The sequence below is a fragment of the Lipophrys pholis genome (genome assembly GCF_963383615.2).
Source record: "Lipophrys pholis genome assembly, chromosome: 7".
NCBI classification, from domain to species: domain Eukaryota; kingdom Metazoa; phylum Chordata; class Actinopteri; order Blenniiformes; family Blenniidae; genus Lipophrys; species Lipophrys pholis.
This window is the reverse complement of record NC_137638.1, coordinates 29,923,992-29,944,436: the sequence shown is the minus strand read 5'-3', so window position 1 is coordinate 29,944,436 and position 20,445 is coordinate 29,923,992. Positions and strand designations below refer to the sequence as shown.

At 41.3% G+C, this 20,445-nt stretch overlaps 2 protein-coding genes across 9 annotated transcripts in view; one reads left to right on the top strand and one right to left on the bottom strand.

Annotated features, from left to right (window-relative positions):
* prdm6 (PR domain containing 6) overlaps nt 1–20,445 on the bottom strand; it is a gene marked incomplete at both ends in the record, with an annotated part of 92,027 nt that overhangs the window by 43,536 nt on the left and 28,046 nt on the right. Inside the window, one exon of the mRNA XM_080467546.1 lies at nt 17,213–17,340. Within this exon, the coding sequence (XP_080323672.1) occupies nt 17,213–17,340 (128 nt within the window). The remainder of the gene's footprint in view (nt 1–17,212; nt 17,341–20,445) is intronic.
* LOC308112217 (GTPase IMAP family member 8-like) lies at nt 64–16,641 on the top strand. Of its 8 annotated transcripts, none has more exons than XM_080467540.1 (6): nt 64–97; nt 164–245; nt 9,213–9,301; nt 9,710–9,789; nt 9,861–9,933; nt 12,812–16,641. In XM_080467540.1, the coding sequence occupies exons 5-6, from the start codon at nt 9,915–9,917 to the stop codon at nt 15,514–15,516; spliced, it is 2,724 nt and encodes a 907-aa protein (XP_080323666.1). In that variant the 5' UTR covers nt 64–97; nt 164–245; nt 9,213–9,301; nt 9,710–9,789; nt 9,861–9,914; the 3' UTR covers nt 15,517–16,641. The 8 variants fall into 8 exon arrangements, with proteins under 8 accessions (XP_080323666.1, XP_080323667.1, XP_080323669.1 ...); XM_080467543.1 differs by adding an exon at nt 11,034–11,131 and having other exon boundaries at nt 89–245; nt 9,868–9,933; XM_080467542.1 differs by adding an exon at nt 11,034–11,131 and having other exon boundaries at nt 89–245.

Genomic DNA, 20,445 nt, shown 5'->3' with positions numbered 1-20,445 from the left:
CGTCGGCGTCGCACCAACCTCGCTCCACATGCAGCGTGTTAGCTCCGCCCACTCAAACTTCCCACTGTGTGACAAGAGTCTTGATGATAGTTTGCAGGTGAGACATGACACACGAACAAACTCACGTTGTAGTTTTAGACATGTACAGCATGTGTTTGTCTAGCCTTCAGAGACTGGACCATTTCTCTGAAAGCAGCATCAGGAACTCCGTGAGTGAGCGGCGATAAGAGACGACACAGCCACACGTAAGTGCAACTGGTTTTACTACCAAAACATTATTCTTGCTCTTTCCTTTTTGTAACTTTCCAAGTGTTGAGAACATATTTCTTATCTGTACAATTTGAAAGCGTGATACAGGGTGATTTGCTGCTGGTTGTGGAAGCATGCAGCCGTCCTGCTTGATGGTTGGCTGGTTGCCGAACATATTATGATGTTATTGACGAAACCGTGATTTATAACATTATCAGATACCGAATCCTATGATTGTCATTATGTATATGCTTCCATACACACAACCACCTTGCAGTTGGAAGTCCTGACTTTCATCAAAAGAAAAAGGTATAAAATAGTATTTTGCTGATATGATATGCAAAAATACAAACACTGCAAAGATTTTCCTAATGACACTGCTCTTTTTCTGTCAGTACACTGCTTTTAATTGGTAAATCACACATTGTTTTGTGAAATAATTATAATCACACACACACACGAGAGTACTCACATTAATCAATATCTCTGCACAGATCTGTGGGATAATATTACAACTGTTGTTGTTTTTTCTTTAATGATTGAGCTGTTTTTTGACATGTTTTCATTAAAAACATAAAGGCTATATATATTGTCGCTAATCATGATGTCATTATCACTGTGAGTTACTGTTTGATCACATATCATAGCTAATGTACTGTGTTAATGTATTTGGGCTCATGTCAGCAAAAAGCTGACTTCACAAAATCTCAAGTTTTGTAAATTCTTTAACATGTAGATAAGTTTTATAACTTTAATATCTACGATGGACATATTTATGGTGGGACGAACCTCAACCCGCTTTATGTCCACCTTAAACGGACACTATGCTTGCAATCGGTGCATCCCGACCTCCCATTGAGGTCGGGATGCACCGATACCACTTCTTCAATGGACGAGTACAAGTACAAGTACAAGTACAAGTACAAGTACAAGTACAAAAACTACCCTTTGGTTACTTGTTGATACCAAGTACTGATACTTATTAAATGCCAAAAAGTCTAATTCAATTTTGAGTTATGGTGGGGTTTTTATTTTTAAATGGTGCATTCTAATGACTCTGGACTAGTGAATTGTGGTGAACACAATCTACATTGTGACTTGTAGATTGGGCTTCTTACCAGTAATACATTTCCTTCTCTTCTTGACATTTTTGCTGATGCATCCTATATACTTTCTTGCTTTGTTAAAAAGTTGTCCTTTTTTCTCTTAAGGTAATGGCTCATTTTCATTGGTGATGGTTTTCACTGGTACCTGTATCTGTAACTGTACCTGTACCTGACTCACCTCACTCCAAACTTCACTACATGTACTTGTTTATGCCCCCTGTAGTTTCACATTGCTTCTATCTGCACCCCTAAACTGTACATCTGTAAACTGTGAAATAGTTTCTATTATCCTCTTATTAGTTTTTAATTGAGTATTAGATCTTATTTGTCCTCTGCAGGCCTCCTATAGCTCAGTCCCAAGACCTCAGTACGTCACGGTCACACATAAACTGGTGATGGAACAAGCATGATTGTCAATACTTATATCAAAATCAGCATTTTCACCAAGAATATTTTATCCTTCAATGAAAAACATGAATGATGTACAGAATCAAACATGTGTCAACATTTTGGAAATGAAAACTGAGATCGATCATAGAATTAGTCCCTGTGTGGATTCTGCAGATAGAATCCCTCAGCATTTTGAAAAGGAAATTCCTCCTAATTCCTCCTCTCTGCTTCAGCATTTGAACGCATCAGAATGAGTCAGAGAATTACGAACCAATCAGAACGTATAGACCACATGGTATCAATTGACCAATCATTTTGCTCGTTACTGGGCGTAATACAAACCTGAAGTCAGTTGGAAGTTGTTTACTCGAGGTCATAATTCGGAATTTTTCAGCAAAAAAAGATGGATTTAGACAAAATTAGACAATGACAAGTAGTGAAGGACATTATGGACATATTTTAGAGGCTTTGAGCAACACGTCCACTATTTTTTCAGCCGTCTTTTCTGAAAATTGACCGTCGAAATGACGACTGGACGGCTCGCTGCCAAAACCATAATCCTGGAGCTCTTTAGCATGTAGCTCGGCGCTACTGGATCCACTGAGCAGGTAAACAAATGAGCGTCATCAGGCTACCTCTGCTCGTCCAAATGTCTCTGCTGGTTAAGTTGCTCGTGTTGTACCAACTAGCTTTTGTCTCCTCTTGATATTTTCGCAAAAGATAATTTACTGTGTCTTATGTTCTCATTAATATTAAAGAAACTCCAAACCATGGACATCGCTCGTGCTCTCTTGCTGACGGATCACATCACGTAGTCCTTGCCGGGTTGTATCAGCACCTTGTGCAGGATCGGTACTGGCATCAGGGATCAGTGTATCCCCATATTGAAGTTTTAAAGTGCTGCAACCCAACCACTGGAATGATGTGGCAGTTCAAAAATGACAACATTATTTTCACTTGGATCACAGCACCTGTACAATGTCATCCAAATATTTTAGCTCAACTCAGACATTTTTATGAGGAAAAAGTCACTCAGTTTGCTGAACATCAAATATATGCAGGTCTCAGAATATCAGGCTTTAACAGACATTTCATGAGTTTTGTCCTTGTTTATATCCAAAAGACTTTCTCTTCAGATTGGTGGAATAAGTCTCATTCAAAATGGCAACAACAATGTCAGGTAAGAGTAACACACCCACAGGCACACACAGGCACACACACGCACGCACGCACGCACGCACGCACGCACGCACACACACACACACACACACACACACACACAGCTGATCTGTCAGGGGTGTAACCCTGAACATTCTGCACCCAAATCTACAAAGAACTGACCCACTTTAACTTTTGCATGGATTAAAACACAACATGAAGTTTATTGTTTTAGACTGAAACCAAACCTAAACACAGCTATGTTAAATGTTAAAAGCTATTATATTTCATAATAGGTCTGAAAAAATCACCTATTACAAAGATAAAATGACAAAATAGCATCACTTTGCTGAAAAACTTTGAAATAGGGATGCGACGGACCTGATACAGATGCTGGTATCGGGTCCAATCATGAATAGAATAGAATAGAAATGTCTTATTAATTTGCTTCACATGGAATGTATACATTTTAATGGTTTTTAATTTGTATTTCACAGCATCTGAATTCAGGATTCTGATCTTTGCAAAAAAGCAAGTTGAAAAGACAGAACTGAGTAACTTGATGACAGGAAAAAAAGACCCAAAACCAAATCAAAAACCAGTCAAGCCGTTTTCTGTCGTCTATGGAAACTGGAAGCAAATACCGTTCACACTAGTGAGGACTTCAGACGTCTTCAGTCTGTCTGAGGAAAAACTAAAACATGAACTGAAGGTGTGTGTGGCACATTGTCCTCCAGGACCAAATGTCCTCTTGCATGTGGTCGATCATTCTGATTTCATGGAAGAAGACCGGAAAAAAGTGAAATTCATCATGAGCTCCTTTGGTAAAGATGCCTTTAAACACTCGATGGTCATCACAGCACAACATGATGGGCAGGTTAACACTGTAGTTAATCAACTCATCCGACTATGCAACCATAAAAAGCAAATAATAAACTTTGCAGATGATTTTTGTTCCTCTGTTCGCGAGAATCTGATGTCAGATATAGAGAAAATAGTGAAAGACAATGGAGGAAGACATCTAACATTGAATGGAGAGGCTACCTCCACGCTGGTGCCACTTGAAACACCAAAATTCACCAATCCCAAGCTGAACCTGGTGTTGTGTGGGAGACATGAAGAGTGTAAATCTTCGATCGCTAACACCATTCTAGGACCGGGAGGGTTCGACTCGCTCTCTGACACGTCGGAGTATGTTACGAGGCAGTCATTGGGGTATGGACCTCGGATTTCCCTGCTCTCACTACCTGCCCTTTGTGGAAAAACAGGGGAGGTAGCAAAGAAAAGTTCAGTAGATTGTGTCTCCCTTTGTGAACCTGACGGTGTCCATGCCTTCATTCTAGTCCTACCATTGGACCATCCCACTGAGGAAGACAAGAGAGAACTGCAGACCATCCAGGACACGTTGGGTGCTAAGGTCAATGACTTCACCATTGTCATTTTTGCCGTGGAGTCGAATCCTCACTTCCCACCGATTGTGAAGTTTCCAAAAGACCATAGAGAAATCCAAGAGCTCTGTCAGAGTTGTGGAGAACGATATATGATCTTCAATGTCAAGAGCAAGCAGCAGGTCACCAACCTGTTACAAACTGTGGCCTTAAAGAAAACGTCAAGAGGCTTCACAACAGATCTGATTCCGATAAATCCCACAGAGAATCCCTCTTTATTAAAGGTCACCAATGAAATATACAAATATAAAGACTCTGTCTTGCTCCCAAAAGGTGATCCAGGAAAAGTGTCTGTCATTGAGCCGAGTGTTGTATCTGCCATGAAGCAATGTAACCCGTCCAACAAAGTCCAGACTCAAGTATCTTCTATTGAGGGACATCAAAGACCTTTCAATGAGCCGATCAGACCACTTCTCCGGGTGAAGAGGAGTGATTCCACACTGGAGCAGAGGAAAATACCTCGTCAGGTGTGTCCTCGAGTCCCCGCTGAGGGGCAGAGCAAAGCGTCACCTCTGGGGGCAAAAAGAGAATGTTTAAGAATGGTGCTCATTGGGAAGACTGGCTGTGGAAAAAGTGCCACTGGCAACACGATACTGGGAAAAGACCACTTCCTCTCAAAAACCTGCACCACATCTGTGACTGCAGAGTGCAAAAAAGTGACAGGACATATTGAGGGGCAGCCGGTCACTGTGGTGGACACGCCCGGCTTGTTTGACACGACTCTGTCCAATGAGGAAATCAGTCAAGAGATCCTGAAATGCATCAACCTGTTGAGTCCCGGGCCTCACGCATTCCTGCTGGTTCTGCAGATCGGCCGCTTCACAAGGGAGGAGAGGGAGACTGTGCAGATTATCAAGAACTTCTTTGGTCCAAAGTCAGTGGACTTCATATTCATTGTGTTCACCAAAGGAGATGATCTTCAAGGTCAAACAATAGAGAGCTTCATTGGCGAAGACAAGGGGCTGCTCAGAAAGATGATTGATGACTGTGGAGGGCGCTACCACGTCGTCAATAACAAAGATAAGAGCGACCAAACGCAGGCCATCCAGCTGCTGCACAAAGTTCAGACAATGGTACAGAACAACAACAATGGCTACTACACCTGCCCCGTTTTTCAGGGAGCTGAGGTGGCACAACAGAACAAGAACAAAGAGCAACATGAAGGGGATCAACACAATGGACTGAAAGAAAGAAAGACTTTACTGGAGAAAAGAGATATCATTAAAATGTTGCTAGAAAATAAGGGTGAAGGCAACAGACAGAGAGAAAAACCCAGACGTGATTACGAGCAACTTCAAAAGCTTGGAGAACAGAAATCAGAGACATATGAAACCTTTAAAATTCAAGAAGAAGAACAAGAAAATGAGATATACTCAGAAATAGACCCCACAAAGTCACTGCAATCTGTAATGAAGAGGAATGAAGAAGAAGTCAGGAAGCAAGCCCAACATTACAGGGAGCAGTTCGGTCCTGGTCTCAGTTCATCAGAGAAGCAACTGGAGGCCATGAGGCAGAAGCAACAACAGCATAAAAGCTTCATGATCAACCAGCTGAAGAGGAACAAAACCTTCAACAAAGACTTTGACAGGCTCATGCAGAGGCACGACAAAGAAATGACAGATCTGAAACTGGGACTCTGCTTGGAAGACAAACGGCTGCTGATCAAGGGGATCAATGAGCTCACTGAGGCCCATCAGGAGGAAGTCGATGACTGGATAAGGGAGCATGTGAAGAAGGCCACAGACAAGTCATGTAGAATTTTATGAGAGGCTTTTCTTTTTTTAACAGCAGCAGAGACTCAACCTCCAGGTTCGTGGATGTCTTGATGGGATGGATTGCGTCTGATGAAGGATTCTAGTTGCAGAACAATCTTGGACTTGTGTTCCTGGATTGTACTGTTCAGACTGCGGACAGGCCGATGAAACCCACATCCATATTACTTTTGCCCTGTTCTAACTGTTTTTGTCTATTGAGTTTATGAGATGTCTGTATTTTCTAATCCCTTGTAAAAAGTATGTGTTGTAACGTCTGATATGTTGCTGATGTTTAAATATGCTTCATGCTATTTGAATCGTTTGCTTTTCACACAGCGTCACAACTTTAATTGAGGTTTGTAAATACGATTTTACGATACAACAAATGTACAATTTTACATGTTTCTACTCACAAAGTTTTAGACATAGTGACTTTACAGGAAAACTTTATTCTAGCAATTTTCCATAATGAAAAACAATAATAATAGTATATAATATTGCTCTCTGCTAACTTAACTGTGTGGGATCAGAGATGTTCTGTTACGGAGGAATTAAGGTTTTTCATCAACAATTGTATTGTCATGAAATCTAATAATTAAAAAAGAAATGCATGAGGATTGAGACTTCGTCTGCTTTTGACACTTTTTACAATCAAGAGCAGACATGAGAAAAAGGGACCGTTTCTTATTTTAAGGTTTGTGCTTTTGTATGCTGAGTTCATGCGTGAGCTCTAAGAGGAGCTTTTATTAGAGGCAATAATGGAACTTTGAAAAAAGGCTTGTGAACCTAATTGACTGACTTTTTTTCACGTAATCTTCACAATATTTAAATGAATTTCTATGTAAAATTATTATAAATGAAAAAAGATTATGATTTATGAACAACATTCTGTGTATTTACTTATGTGCCTTCCATAAATATGGTCAATCATCCTCTTACCCTAACTGCTCCTGTTGTTTTTGTTGAGCAAGAGCTTCTGCTGCATACTTGGCATGTGATGATCAGATCTTTATTGTGTTCACCTCTGAGTTTCGACAATGAACAGGTTTGACTGGCCGACTACATATTTGTCTTGTAATTATAGCTTTCATATTCTATTTTCATTTCTGATAAAAAAAAAAAAAAAAAAGTATTTCAAAAGCACTTGTGTGTTTGTCCTGCATGTGTGTGAGTTGTTTGAGTAACTGTGCATCGAGCTGAAGACCAACCAACACTGAGGCAACCAGAGCAAATGCAAAATCATGTCAGTCATCAGGTTTCAGTTCTGTGTCCAAGTTATTATTAAAGTTATTGTTAAAAAGTTATTGTTATTGTTAAAGTTATTGAGCAGCGGCCTCCAGGTTCTGTTTGACTTCTGTCCCACACAGCTGAGTCTAAGGTTTTACACGGCAACAATTTCAAGTGAAAATGCAAAACAGAGCTCGGAGCCACTGGCAGCGCAACTTTTTTAAAGCAGCTCCCAAGGTGGAACTTTTTGAAAACGCTTCGACTCGTTGTCTAACCGGGGAAAACTTTCTGGAAACGCTCGGGGTCCATCTCCTTGTTGTCGGCGGAAATAGTGCTCCTGGTCATACGCTCCACGGCCGTGTTAGATAATTGTTCTGCACATGCTCAGTAGATGGATCATAAGAACAAAGTTTCCTCCAGAGTGTCATGACTCCCAGTCCTTATCCTCCTGGACTTGGTAGTTTTATTCTGACAGTCACCATAATAATCCAACTTGGTCGTCTGTCCAACTAGAATGTCTGTGTTCTCACACTGTTATTGTTCATAGTGGATTGTTCTCTGCTGTATGTGTGTGTGGTTTCAAAACAAAAACAAACAGCACCAACTAGTGACACAACATGAAAACTGCATAATTGTTTCTGCCATTGTCATGTAAACATGCTTTCACTTGAAATGTTGTGGTGTCGACGGGGCCTAAAGATCAGAGTATCACTAGTAAATACATATTTCAATTGGCTGAAGCTTTTGGTAACAACTTATTAACGGTAAAAAGACAAGACTAAACGGAGACATAAAAAGTGATGTGATTTGCACATTTTCTGTTGGCTGTTGGGAATGCTTCATGGTGAACGCTCCGATTGTGTAAAACATCTCTCACAGGCCTTTAGTGTATTTGTTATATAGGCTGGTGAAAATAGCAGTTTAACCTTTTGAGTTCATTTTTTTTTCAGTTTGAGATTTTCACCATAACGACCCGTGTGGGATGCAGAGTCTCCAGCAGATGGTCCACTGCAGTCAACCAGTTCAGAATAAACACAATTTCTGTGCTTTAAATGATCAATTCTGAGTGTTTATTACAAGTTGACTAACTGAGTCTTTTAAACGAGTCCAACTCTTACTATTTGAGTTTTCTCCTGAAGAGAAAATACTAGAAGAGGAGGACTCAGCTAAAGTGAAGTGGTGGTTCCCTATAACAGCATAAACATGACAGGATTTGTCTCCTTTGTTTGAGTGACGCAGCCCAGCTGATACTTTAATCCAGAAAACTGCTCAACATTCAATAAGTGGTATTTGGTAAATTAGTAGATTCAATTTCGATACTTTGAAAGCCTGAAACGATATGTGGGACATCAGACTAACTCTGCTGGTCCAAATGTCTCTGGTGATTAAGTTGCTGATGTACAAACTATCTTTCTCCTCCTCTTGATATTTTGGCTGAAACTAATTTACGGTCTTAGGTTTGTCGTTCTCATTAACATTAAAGAATTCTTACTTCAAAGGTGAACTAAACCTCCTAATAGCATAATCCCATATCATAGGAGACGACCCTTCAGAGTGTTTTGGTGATCAGGATTCAAACTGCAGCTTTTTCCTGCAGAAATTGGATTCACATTTCCACCCGTTTTCATAGCAGGAGTGAATATGGGTCAGTGAAGCAGGTGGAGTCGCTGTGATGTTTCAGCTCGTGTGAGCAGCTGCAGCCAATGATAAGACACACTAATTATCATGTAAAACTATTTCTGTACTTCCAAGCACAGCTCTTTATCACTCTCAGTTTTTGCCGGTAAATGGATTGTTGCAGTTGTTTTTGTTTCCTGTCATCTCATCCTGGAGGATCTTCACTCATGAGTCAGTGTCATTCTTGTCATTCCGGTACGAAGCTCCACCTCCTAAAGTCATGTCAGCTGGGGTTCACCTGAGCAGCTGCACTCATTTCAAAGTGTGGAGGAAAGGGACATCCTGAGGACTGGTGAGTACGCTCTCCCAGACACACTCATCCAGGACCCAGAGCTGCTGGACGAGTGTGTGCACTTCTAATGAAAAGCCTTGAAATGACTGAGTGTGGAGTTGATGTCAAGAGGTTAAACTGAGTACATCAGAGTGAAAGTATTATTCCTGTTCTGGACTCAACTGTGAGAGTGGATTTGATATAAATATGCGTGTAGAAACATTTCAGTTGTTTGTGTTCAGATATTCTTTCAAATTGTATCTTGAGTTCAATATTACTTCTGCAATTCAAAGTACATCTTGTTAAATGGAGTAAGACTACAGTTAAAATGGGTTGGAGTGTATTTCTGGCGTTATGAAAGCTCCAGTGTTATACTTGTTCTAGCATGTGCCATCGTGTGCTGGTAAATATGTTGATCTGGTTGTTCAGCTCTATCAGGAGGAACCACAGAGGAAAACCGTCACAACCACACACAGCATGAGCAAGCCCAAACATTCCTGACAGGCCGAGTGAGTCCGACAATCAGACCTTGTTTACGACTGCAGTATGTTACATTTGTTAACATGTCGTTTCCTTAAAGCCAACAGGGCGCAGCAGATGTTTCTCTGAGGATCGAGTCAACGTGACAGAAGATATGGCAACAAAGACATATGGTGAGTTCAGGAAACGGCCACTCACTCAAAACCAGCAAGAAAAACATACAATTAGGACCTGACCTGCTAAAAGTAAGGTCTATAGCGTTAGGTGCACGATTGAGGATATTCAGCTCTTTTTAAGTCGCCGTTTTTGTCAGTCTAATTGAATTATTTCTGACTCTAGGATCAGATTGCCTCGTTTACATTAACACTGAATAAAGTGATCGGGACGTTGCACCGGTTTATATGTACCAGGATATGACCCAATTCACTTCGGTGGATCAATCCCATGATGCTTTGCATTTTGACGTTTGTTGTTTGTGACGTAGAGAATCCCACAACCTGCTTTGCTCTGAAACCCCCAGTCTCAAAACTAGAATGAAGTGATTGAGCTTCTGGTGCTTCTTTTTTCTCTTTTCTTTTTTTACTACAACATCAAAGAAACATTCTCTTGGTTCACAATATAATCTGGAAGAGACAAGTACTACTGTGCTACCTTTCCCACCTCCCAAGAGGCGTGTGGACGCCGTCAGGTCGTGACGTCAGGTGACCTGACGTCACAGACACACGCAAAGCTCCGACTGTAGTGAGTAACCTGATTTACTATGAGCGGATCAAAAACCAGATTACACCACCCCTGACGGTGCCATGGTAGTTTCAATCGGATGGTACAAATATAATCAGACTGAAGTGTTTATATGGCACAAATGTAATCAGATTACTTTTGGTCCATGTAACTGCAGCTATTATTTTACAATGCAGACTGGGACTTACACCGTCTGAAAACATTTGCATTGTTTTCTGATTGTCAGTAACTTATTGTAGCGACAGGCCTTTCCTCAGCTTTCTTTTCTCTCTCCTGCTGGATTGAAAGACTTTTTGTTACCCTCCCCTCACTTACCCTGGTGTCTGTGGTTGTTGATCGGATGTTCACCGTTAGCAATAACCAGGCATCCATTTGCAAAATAAAATAGTTTCGCTAACAACCATGCAATCTGCATTGTTCATTCATTGTGATTGTACTCCTCATGTCTTCCAACTAACAACACTGAGGTAAAGTTGGATCAAACTCTGGATAAAATGTGTTTTTTAAAGCAAGTTCTCTTCTATTCCCAAAGTTACTGGATTGAGCCTCCATCTTTGTATTTTGGAGTGTCCTTGAGAGGAACACTAAACCCCAGATGTCCCTGGAGGAGGTGGCAGCCATCACTATGATGTGTGTGTGTGGTAAATGGGTGAATGTGACTAACAATGTAAAACACTCAAAACTGCTGAAGAGTGAAAAATGCAGGACGAGTAAGGTCCATTTACCTTTAACTGTATTCCTGTAACTTTTATTTCTCTATCTGAAATTCTAAACATCAACAGAGATGTTGGTTAAATTGACAGAAGATTTGAGTCATTTTAGAAATGCCTTGGAGGACAAATTAGACTGATGTGATCAGGTATGGACGAGTCAACCTGAACAGAAAGACCCCCCACAGCCATTGCTGATTTGCATTGTATTGCTTTTGTCTTTTCCAGACGCTAGACTCATCCAGTAAATGCAATGACAAAAAGTAAATGGAAAAGACAAAGACAAAACAGGAGAAGCATTGACAAACTGGAATAAGCAAAGACAAGATAGAAAAAGAATATGACTACCTTTTCTATATTTTTTTATTATTAATTCTCTTTATATTTCCACATTTATTTCCTTTTAGTTTTGGCACTCCTGTGATTCTGTGAGTAGACGACGCACCACAGCAATAGTAAATAGTTCTGCACATGCTCAGTAGACGGACAATCACAACAATGTTTGCCTCCAGAGGCTCTAGACTCCCAGACCCAGTCCATATTCTCCTGGGACTTGGTAGTTTTATAGATACGAATCTGACATCGTTTTCAAAACATTGGTGTGTAAAAACGCCAAACTTCTGAAATGAAAACGAACAAATGCGTTTTTACTTTGTGTAAACAAGGCCAAAGTCCAAAACTAAGACAAGTGTTTTCAGTTGTTTGGCTTGTAATGCAGCTTTATTGATTTATGTAATAAAATAAACAGTAGCTACCATCTGTGACCACTAGAGGTCTCTGTATGACAACAGAAAGCTGCTACAGCACCACAGAAAAACCTCCATTACTGCTGTTTTTGGCAGACAGAGCAAGTTGAATTTAAAGTAAAACTGATATGATCTGCATCAGAAAACAGAAGCAGAGCAGCAGAAAGAGTTCAGAATGTGTGAGAAATGAATCATGGACTAAAAGCATGATGGCCGGAGTTGAGGAACAAAATCACAGAAGGCTTTGGAATAGCAGTTGTTGTGTTTACAGACGAAGTAGAGAAAGTACAGGATAGTGTCGCTATTCCTGCATACTGAAGTACGTTGTAGTTCTCATCACTATTGTATCAACGGAAAGCAAAGTTATACAGCAAAAATCAATTTTATGAAATCTATTTCATAAGGTGAATTGATCTTGTTAGAGTTGTTAAGTGATTCTAGACTGACTCACTACATCATCTTGTGGTACAAACTGATAGTACAAGACAGGACAGGTGTGAATATTTTAATTATGTTGTAGTTTTAATAACACACTGTTTTGGCTCATGGAGGAACATTGTCATAGCATGAAACTCAGTAATTATACAATGATTCCACTTACCTTTTTAGCCCCTCTTTGTATGGAAACAAAGCCACTCTGGCTGTAAACATGAAATGAATTGTTTTGGGGGGGTCGATAAATTGGTTAATATTTTGTAAACATAAGACAAGCAGCAAATGAGTTTCTATGATAACCGGTGTTAAATGCACAACAAATGGTTTGATGAGACATCAATACAATACAATGTGAGTTATTTTAGATTACTGAGATGACAGTAACATTTACCTATAGTACTATTTGTGTCACTCTACAGCATCCGGACTCAGGATTGTGATGTTCGGAAAGAGCCAAGCCGCAAAACTAACGCTGAGCAACTGCATCACTGGAAAAAAGCTGCTTTCTGGTCAAAATGCTTCCAAAACATCGACGGCGAAAGGAGAATGGAAGAGGATCCCTGTGACGGTGGTGAAGACCCAAGAAGTCTCCAGTTTACCTGAAGTCAGACTGCGACATGAGGTCAAGATGTGTGTGGCACATTGCCCCCCCGGACCAAACGTCCTGCTGTTGGTCATCAATCCTTCAGACTTCACCGAGAACGACCGGCAGAGACTAAAATTCATTGTGAGCTTATTTGGCGTCGACGCCTTTAAATATTCGATGGTCGTCACCACGCAGGAGGACAAGGGGAGGAATTCAGCAGTTGATGAACTCATTAAAGACTGCAGACAAAAGCAGCACAGGCTTGACTTTAGCAGCAAAGACTTCTTGGACGGAGGCCTCGACACCCTGATAGAGGAAATGAGTAAAATAGTGAGCGACAACAGAGGAGGACACCTGAACTGCACTGAAGGGTCCGAAGCAGAGGAAGACACCGTGATGCCTCCGCCGTCTCTGAACCTGGTGCTGTGCGGCAGATTCGAGGTGGGAAAGACTTCTGCAGCTAATGTCATTCTGAGCAGAAAAAGTTCTGCTTCCAGCACATCGGAGTTGGTTAAAAATGAGGTGGTGGTGTGCGGACGTCAGGTGTCGCTGGTGGACCTGCCCAGCTTCTGCGGAAAGAGTTCAGAAGTGATGCAGCAAGCGTTCAGTTGTGTCTCTCTGTTTGATCCCGAGGGCGTCCACGCTTTCATCCTGGTCCTGCCTTTAGATTCTCCTACTAATGCGGACAAGGAAGAGTTGAACCTCATCAAAAACATGCTGAGTTCTAGAGTCGATGACTTCATAATGGTCCTTTTCACTGTGGAGTCAGACCCAACACACTGCGATGTTGTTAACTTTGTCAAAACCAACCGGCAGATCCAGGGGTTTTGTCAGAGCTTCAAAGACCGCCATCTTGTTTTCAACATTAATGACAAGGAGCAGATCCCCCAGTTATTGGACGCTGTTGAAAAGATGAAAGCTGTAACAGGAAAAGGCTTCACAAAGGACATGATGGTGAAGCCACGTTTGCGTATGGTGACGAAACACAAAACCAGCAAGGATCATCTGAGAATGGTCATGGTCGGCAAAACAGGAAGTGGCAAAAGTGCCACTGCAAACACTATTTTGGGGAGAGCCTGCTTTGAGTCTAGAAGCTGCATTGAGTCTGTGACAAAGGCTTGCAAGAAAGTGGAAGGGGAGGTGAACGGGAGGCCCGTCACTGTGGTCGACACGCCGGGGTTGTTCGACACGACGCTGTCCAATGATGAAGTGAAGCAGGAGCTGATCAAGTGCATCAGCCTGCTGGCTCCAGGCCCTCATGTCTTCTTACTCGTCCTGCAGGTTGGCCGCTTCACCTCCGAGGTGAAGGAGACCGTGCAGCTCATCAAGGATTTCTTCGGCGAGAAGTCTCAGGATTTCATCATCCTCCTGTTCACCAGAGGAGACGATCTTGGTGAGGAAAGGTTGGAAAATTACATCCAAACCGACGGTGAAGGCACCCTCCAAAAGCTGCTGAGGGACTGTGGAGGGAGATACCACCTCTTCAATAATAAAGACAAAACAAATGGCTCGCAGGTCAGCCAGTTGTTGCAAAAGGTAGACTCAATGGTGTCGAAAAACAAGGGCGGTTACTACACTTCCACCATGTTCCAGGAGGCAGAGGAGGCCATACAGAAGGAGATGCAGAGGATACTGAGGGACAATAAAATGGAGATACAGCAACAGGAGAAGAGCCTCGAAAGGAAGTACGAGATGAAACTGCAGGAGAAGAAGCAAGAGATTGAACAAGAGAGAGCAGAAAGAGAGAGAGCACTCAAAGAAAAGAAGGAACGCATTCACAAGGAGGAGGAGGAGAGGAAGAGGGAGGAGGAAAAGGCAGCGCAAGTGCAAAAGGAGAGGAAAGATCTTGACGAAATGGAGAGGCAGCAGTGGGAACAGAAAGAGAAGGACTTCACAATAAAGCTGAAAAAAACGGTGTTTGCAGGCAGGAGGGTGACGCCAAAACAAGACGTACGGAAGGCGCGAGAGGCGTGGGAGAAAGAGCGTAAGGAATGGTGGGAAAAACAAGTTCAAGAGAACAAGAAACAAGAACAGGAGCGGATGCGACTGAAGAGGCTCCGGGAGGAGTACGACGTGGAGAAAATCCATCACGAAAACAAAAGAAAAGAAGAAGATCGAATCAGAAAGCAGCAAGAGGAGCTGCTCCATCAAAACTTCCAACAAACCGTGGAGTTGCTCAACAGGCAGAACGAAGAGAAGGCCAGAGAGCAGGCGGAGAAGCTGAACGAATTCAAGCAGAGGTACTCGGTGGACGTGGCGGCTCTGCTGGAGAAGCACGGGAGGGAGGTGGAGGACATGAAGCAGCAGCAGCTCCGCAACAAGGAGTTCATCATCAGCCAGCTCAACACCAACAAAGCCACAAAGAAGGAATACAACAAGATCAAACAACGACAGGAGCAAGACATGGCCGAGCTGAAAAAGTATCTGCCGTCACAGCAGCAGATCCAGGAGCTGAAGACGATGCATGAGAGGGAGATCGATGAGTGGATAAAGGATCAAATGCAGAGCAACAAAAACAAGAACTGTCCAATTTTATGAAGTTTTCCCACAACTGAAGCCACGCTTACAAAAAAAACAACCAAAACAACAGGGAGGCTGTCACAAAAAAAACCTGGAGCCCTTGAGACACTTTCAAGAATCCGAAGGAAACTTTACTTTGACTCTACTTTAAATGATTTTCTATGTGTGATGGTTTCAGTGAATGAGAGTCAGTGGTACTCTCCGGGGGGCTCCTGGTGGGTAAAACAGGTCATGGCACCACGGCATTACAGGATGAGGTAATGTACCTGGATATCTGGATTTGTATTGGTTTGACCTTATGTCCTCCGGAGCCTGATTCCAATTAAATACTTTAGATTTACAACTCCAAAGTTATACTGAAGAATATATTTTGATGGGTTTGGGCCTTTTGTTTCCATGTAAACAAAGCTACACGTCAATTCTTTCTGAAAACTCCAGCCTAAGTGGAGATTTCGTTTTCATGTAGACACAGAATATAACGTGACAGTATGCAACATCCTACGTGTGTGACCTGTGTTTGAAGTTACTCTTCCAAAAACAGTCCAGTAAGTCCTTATATTCTGATTGACACGATTCCCAGTCAATACTTTATTACTTTATTAATGAGGTTTTCATTGTGTAAATAAATTTTTTTTTAAACAATCTGGTGTGAACAATGTAATGCAGAAGAGGAAATATTACCTTTTGTAAATATTCAGATGTGTAAACATGGCCTTAATCAACACCACCATTTGCCATTTAAAAATATACCTCATACAAATCTGTTAAAAAGTCTTATTCCAACATATTTTAGAATTTATCGCTGACATTTCTCTAAATGTAACGCACTTCTTACTGAATTTGGGTCGATATTAATTGTTTTCACATGTTGAAGTTAAGCGCTTAAACCAGGCTATCCTCATCTTCTATGAATCTTCTATTGAGATGCCCATTAACATAATATCATTAGTAGAAATCACCAAATGTATTCCCTTGACAATATGCACTTGAGGTTTTTAATATAGCTTATTTTATATTTTAACCTATATCTAATAACTAAGTAGCCACGGAAAACAGGTAAAATATGGTTTCCTGATTTAAAATAATATAAATGTACATGTGCTTTCTTCCCTCTTTTGTATGCAAATAAACAAAAATGATAGGATTTGTTATCTTTTCTTTGTCTGTTTTGTAACACGGGCCAAGTCCAGGAGAGATTTTTACATTCACGCTACGAAGACCATTAATATGTTTTTAAAAAGAATGAAATAAAAAAAACACAAGAGCTGTGATTTATAAAGCTTTAAGTGACCTAAAGTATTTACAAGCTTTAATTTGATTACATGAGCTGTATAATTATGATATATCTTGTTGAATGACATATAATTTCTAAATACTGGTTTCGCCCTTGCAGTATAATCACTCTCTTTATGTAGTTCATTCGTTTGTGGACATACACCCATTTATTATCTTCATTAATCTCCACACAGAAACAGACACGTCATCATAGAGCTTCTTTTATCTGCATGTTGGTTCACCTGAACATTAGAAAATATCGAATATCATATAAAGGTTAATAGTTTTGTCAGTTATTTCTACACTTGTAGCATTATTTAAAAAAAAAAAAAGTTAATCAGGGCCACTGGTTTGAAAGTAAAAACTTTTGAAATACTTTTGAAATACTGTATTAAATTGCGGTAAATGTACAGAGTGTGTGAACGAGACGTGTGCTCACCTGTACTGTACAACCATCATGTTCTGCTCTCCACAGTGCCGGGCGCAGCGGATGTACCTCATCCAGCTGGACTTACTGGGATCATTACCGTCCAGAAAGTGCTGCAAAGTCCCCTCTGCATCATAGATCTGAAACACACAGATCCAACACGTCAGGGCAACGATTTCAAGTGAAAACGCAACATATTTCTGATCCAGAAATGCTCCTCATATTAGGAGGAAACGTGTCTCGTCTGAACTGTCCACAGATAGTCAGACTGTATGTTCAGCATCTTCTCGGCTGGTAGACTGTGTCACATTGAAGCTTTTCTGAAGTGATTTTCAACCTGAAGTCACAATTAGATCCACGCATGAAGTTAAACAACAACATGGTCCCGTTTACACGACTATATTTCAAGTGAAAATGTTTCTGATGCAAATTTGATCAGTTACTGTCAGCCAAATACAGCGGTAATGGAGTTTTTCTGAAGTGCTGTAGCAGCTCTCTATTGTCATGCAGAGACATCTAGTGGTCACAGATGGCGTTTACAGTTGACTTAGATATATAAGTCAATAAAAGTTGCATTACAAGCCAAACAACTGAAATAATGTATAGAGTTGCTTATATACAGTACGTTGACCTGATTACATGAAGTTTCAAGTGAAAACGCATTGTTTTTTAATTTTTTCTGAAAAGTATCGCGTTTCCATGGCAACATTTTGAGAACTGTGTCTTTTTTCACCGCATCGGCAAAACTGTAGTTTTCATGTTGGGCCACGAGTGGGCGCTCTTGTGTTCTGTTTCTAGATAATGTCATTTTGTCCCATCGACACCACGATGGAGTGCAAGCCTTTTCAAAAAGTTTGCATAGCATAGCATAGCATAGCATAGCATAGCATAGCAAAAGTCCGTTTCGAAAATGTTGTGTTTCTTTGTTGTGTAACCGAACACTCAAAACGCAACAAGACTTTCACTTGAAATCGCCCTAAATCCAATAATAAAGTTGTACTAGTGTTTTGATTTGAAATAATCTAATTTATATAATTTTGTGAGTTATGATAGCTATGTTGCATCTATTTGATTAAATTTGAATTTCACTGTGTCAATCAGTTTAGACATCACATTTAATGAGTGATTTTATTCCTGAAATGTTTACTTGTGGAAGCATGTATTCATGTAAAGTCTGTAAGGAGGCAGGAAAAGATGGAAAATGTCTCAAACAAGCTGAAAATGTAACCCTATGGTTACCCAGTATTAATACTTCCAAGATTTAAGGGTAAGTTGTGTAAAACAGGGAGTGTGATATTTATGATAAATCAGACTGAAGTGGAATAATGTCACAATGTCACACCAAAAGAAATAACTCCTCTTGATTTGAAAAGTTTTGAAAGAAGCGTTTGCAGCTCATGTCGGCCGTCCTGCCTGAGCTGTGATATTACAAACCTGCTGCATGTAAAACGTCACACAAAGCTGATTTACAAGCTCCCAAAAGCCTCACTGCTCCATCTGCCAGCTGGAGAAAGAAGGTGTGGGGCTAAAAATACTTCTTCAGAGCCACAGTAGAAGGTCTGAGCAGCTGCATGAACCCAAACAAGCCTCCATTAACACTTTCTGTTAATCTCTCTGTTTCCTGAGACGATTTCTCACTTCTTCTGGTATTTTTATAAATGGCAAATGGACTTCACTTTAGCCGCTGTTCCACCGCAGTACGAGCCGGAGCGGTGCGGAGTGGGAGGTTACAGTACGGCAAAGCGCACCCAGGACCAACTCTATCGCGCGGTCCCACCACAGAAAGTACGGTAAAAATGTAGGCGGGGTTGAGAACGTCTCGGAGACGTGTCCAGCGAAGAACATGGAAGCGGCCGGCGGCCGTCCAAGTTGTTCTGTGTGACTCAGGTTCAACTTTGTCATTGCAGCGTCCAGCTTCTGTTGAATCTCCTCCTCCCGTTGCTGAGACGAACGTCTGTGTCTCGTTAAAAGACGCCAGGTTGGGTTGCATGCCGACGTTTCAATAAACCAGTTAACAAATCAACCAGTGAGCACAAAGAGGCGTATGTAAACAACAACAGGAGGGTTTACGGCCGATGAAATGTTTAAATATTGTGGGCAAGTCGAGAGTGACGATCGTCACTGACCAATCAGCAGACGGCTGCGTTGCAGCTCCTCCTCACAGACCCGTTCCTCAGTGCTAGGTACCTCAACGGAGGGGTAGTGGAAAATCGTACCCGGTGGTCATGGGTTCTTTCCGTACCATTCACAACTTTTCAGTCGGACCGTGAGAAAACCCGCCCCGTCCCGCGACGCTCCAGTTTACAATGTTTTTCAGCTGCGTGAGCAGCCCCAGAGAAGTTTACTGTGTTAATCACATTCACCAATTCCCACACAGAGGCTGCAGCCATGCAAGGCGCTGTCACTTCACTGGGAGCAATGGGATTGAGTGTCTTGCTCAAGGACACTTCAGCATGTAGACAGGTGGAGTTGGGAATTGAATCTGCCGCTTTCCGATTGGGAGACAACCGCTCCACCAACTGAGCCATGCCGCCATTTTATTTGTCAATCCCACATCATAAAGTGACTCGTCTTTTGAGACGAGTTCAATCTGTTGTGATGAAAAGACTTTTTGTCGGAGATGAACTCCGTCATCGTTTGATCTGATTCCTAATGTTCTGAACTCCGAGGCAACAAGAAGCACTGAGCTCTCAAATGACACCACTGCATTTTCACTGGTTCTGACGCAGCGTTGTTGTGTAAACAGACGCCCAAACCGCAAACAAAATGTTGTGTTTCACTTGAACTAAGTTACAAACAGAAAATACATATTTTTTATTTTACCTTCACTTCACACACCAGCAGTGGGAGTCTAGCGTGCAATAACATGCAGGCCACCACTGCCCCAACTCAGCTGGTCTTTCAATCAGGTTGTGGGTTTGATTCCCCAAGTCTCCCTGTCTGGGTGTGGAAGTGTCCTTGAGCACTTTTCATGTGAACAGACAAGCTTGGTAACTGATGCTCAAACAGCCTTTCTTTGTTGTGTCAGTGTGTGAGTGACGGCAGGTTTCCTCACGTCCACCATCAGCTGGAAGCGAAGTGAGAATCCAAGAATGTTACTAAAAGTTTTATTTTTCTGTTATAATATTATAATAATAATAATAATATTATAGCCTGATACATTTCAATACTATAACATTAAATTAAATTAAAAGTGTTATGATCTAGTGTTGAAGTTTTACATTGAAATCAATTAATGCAACTCG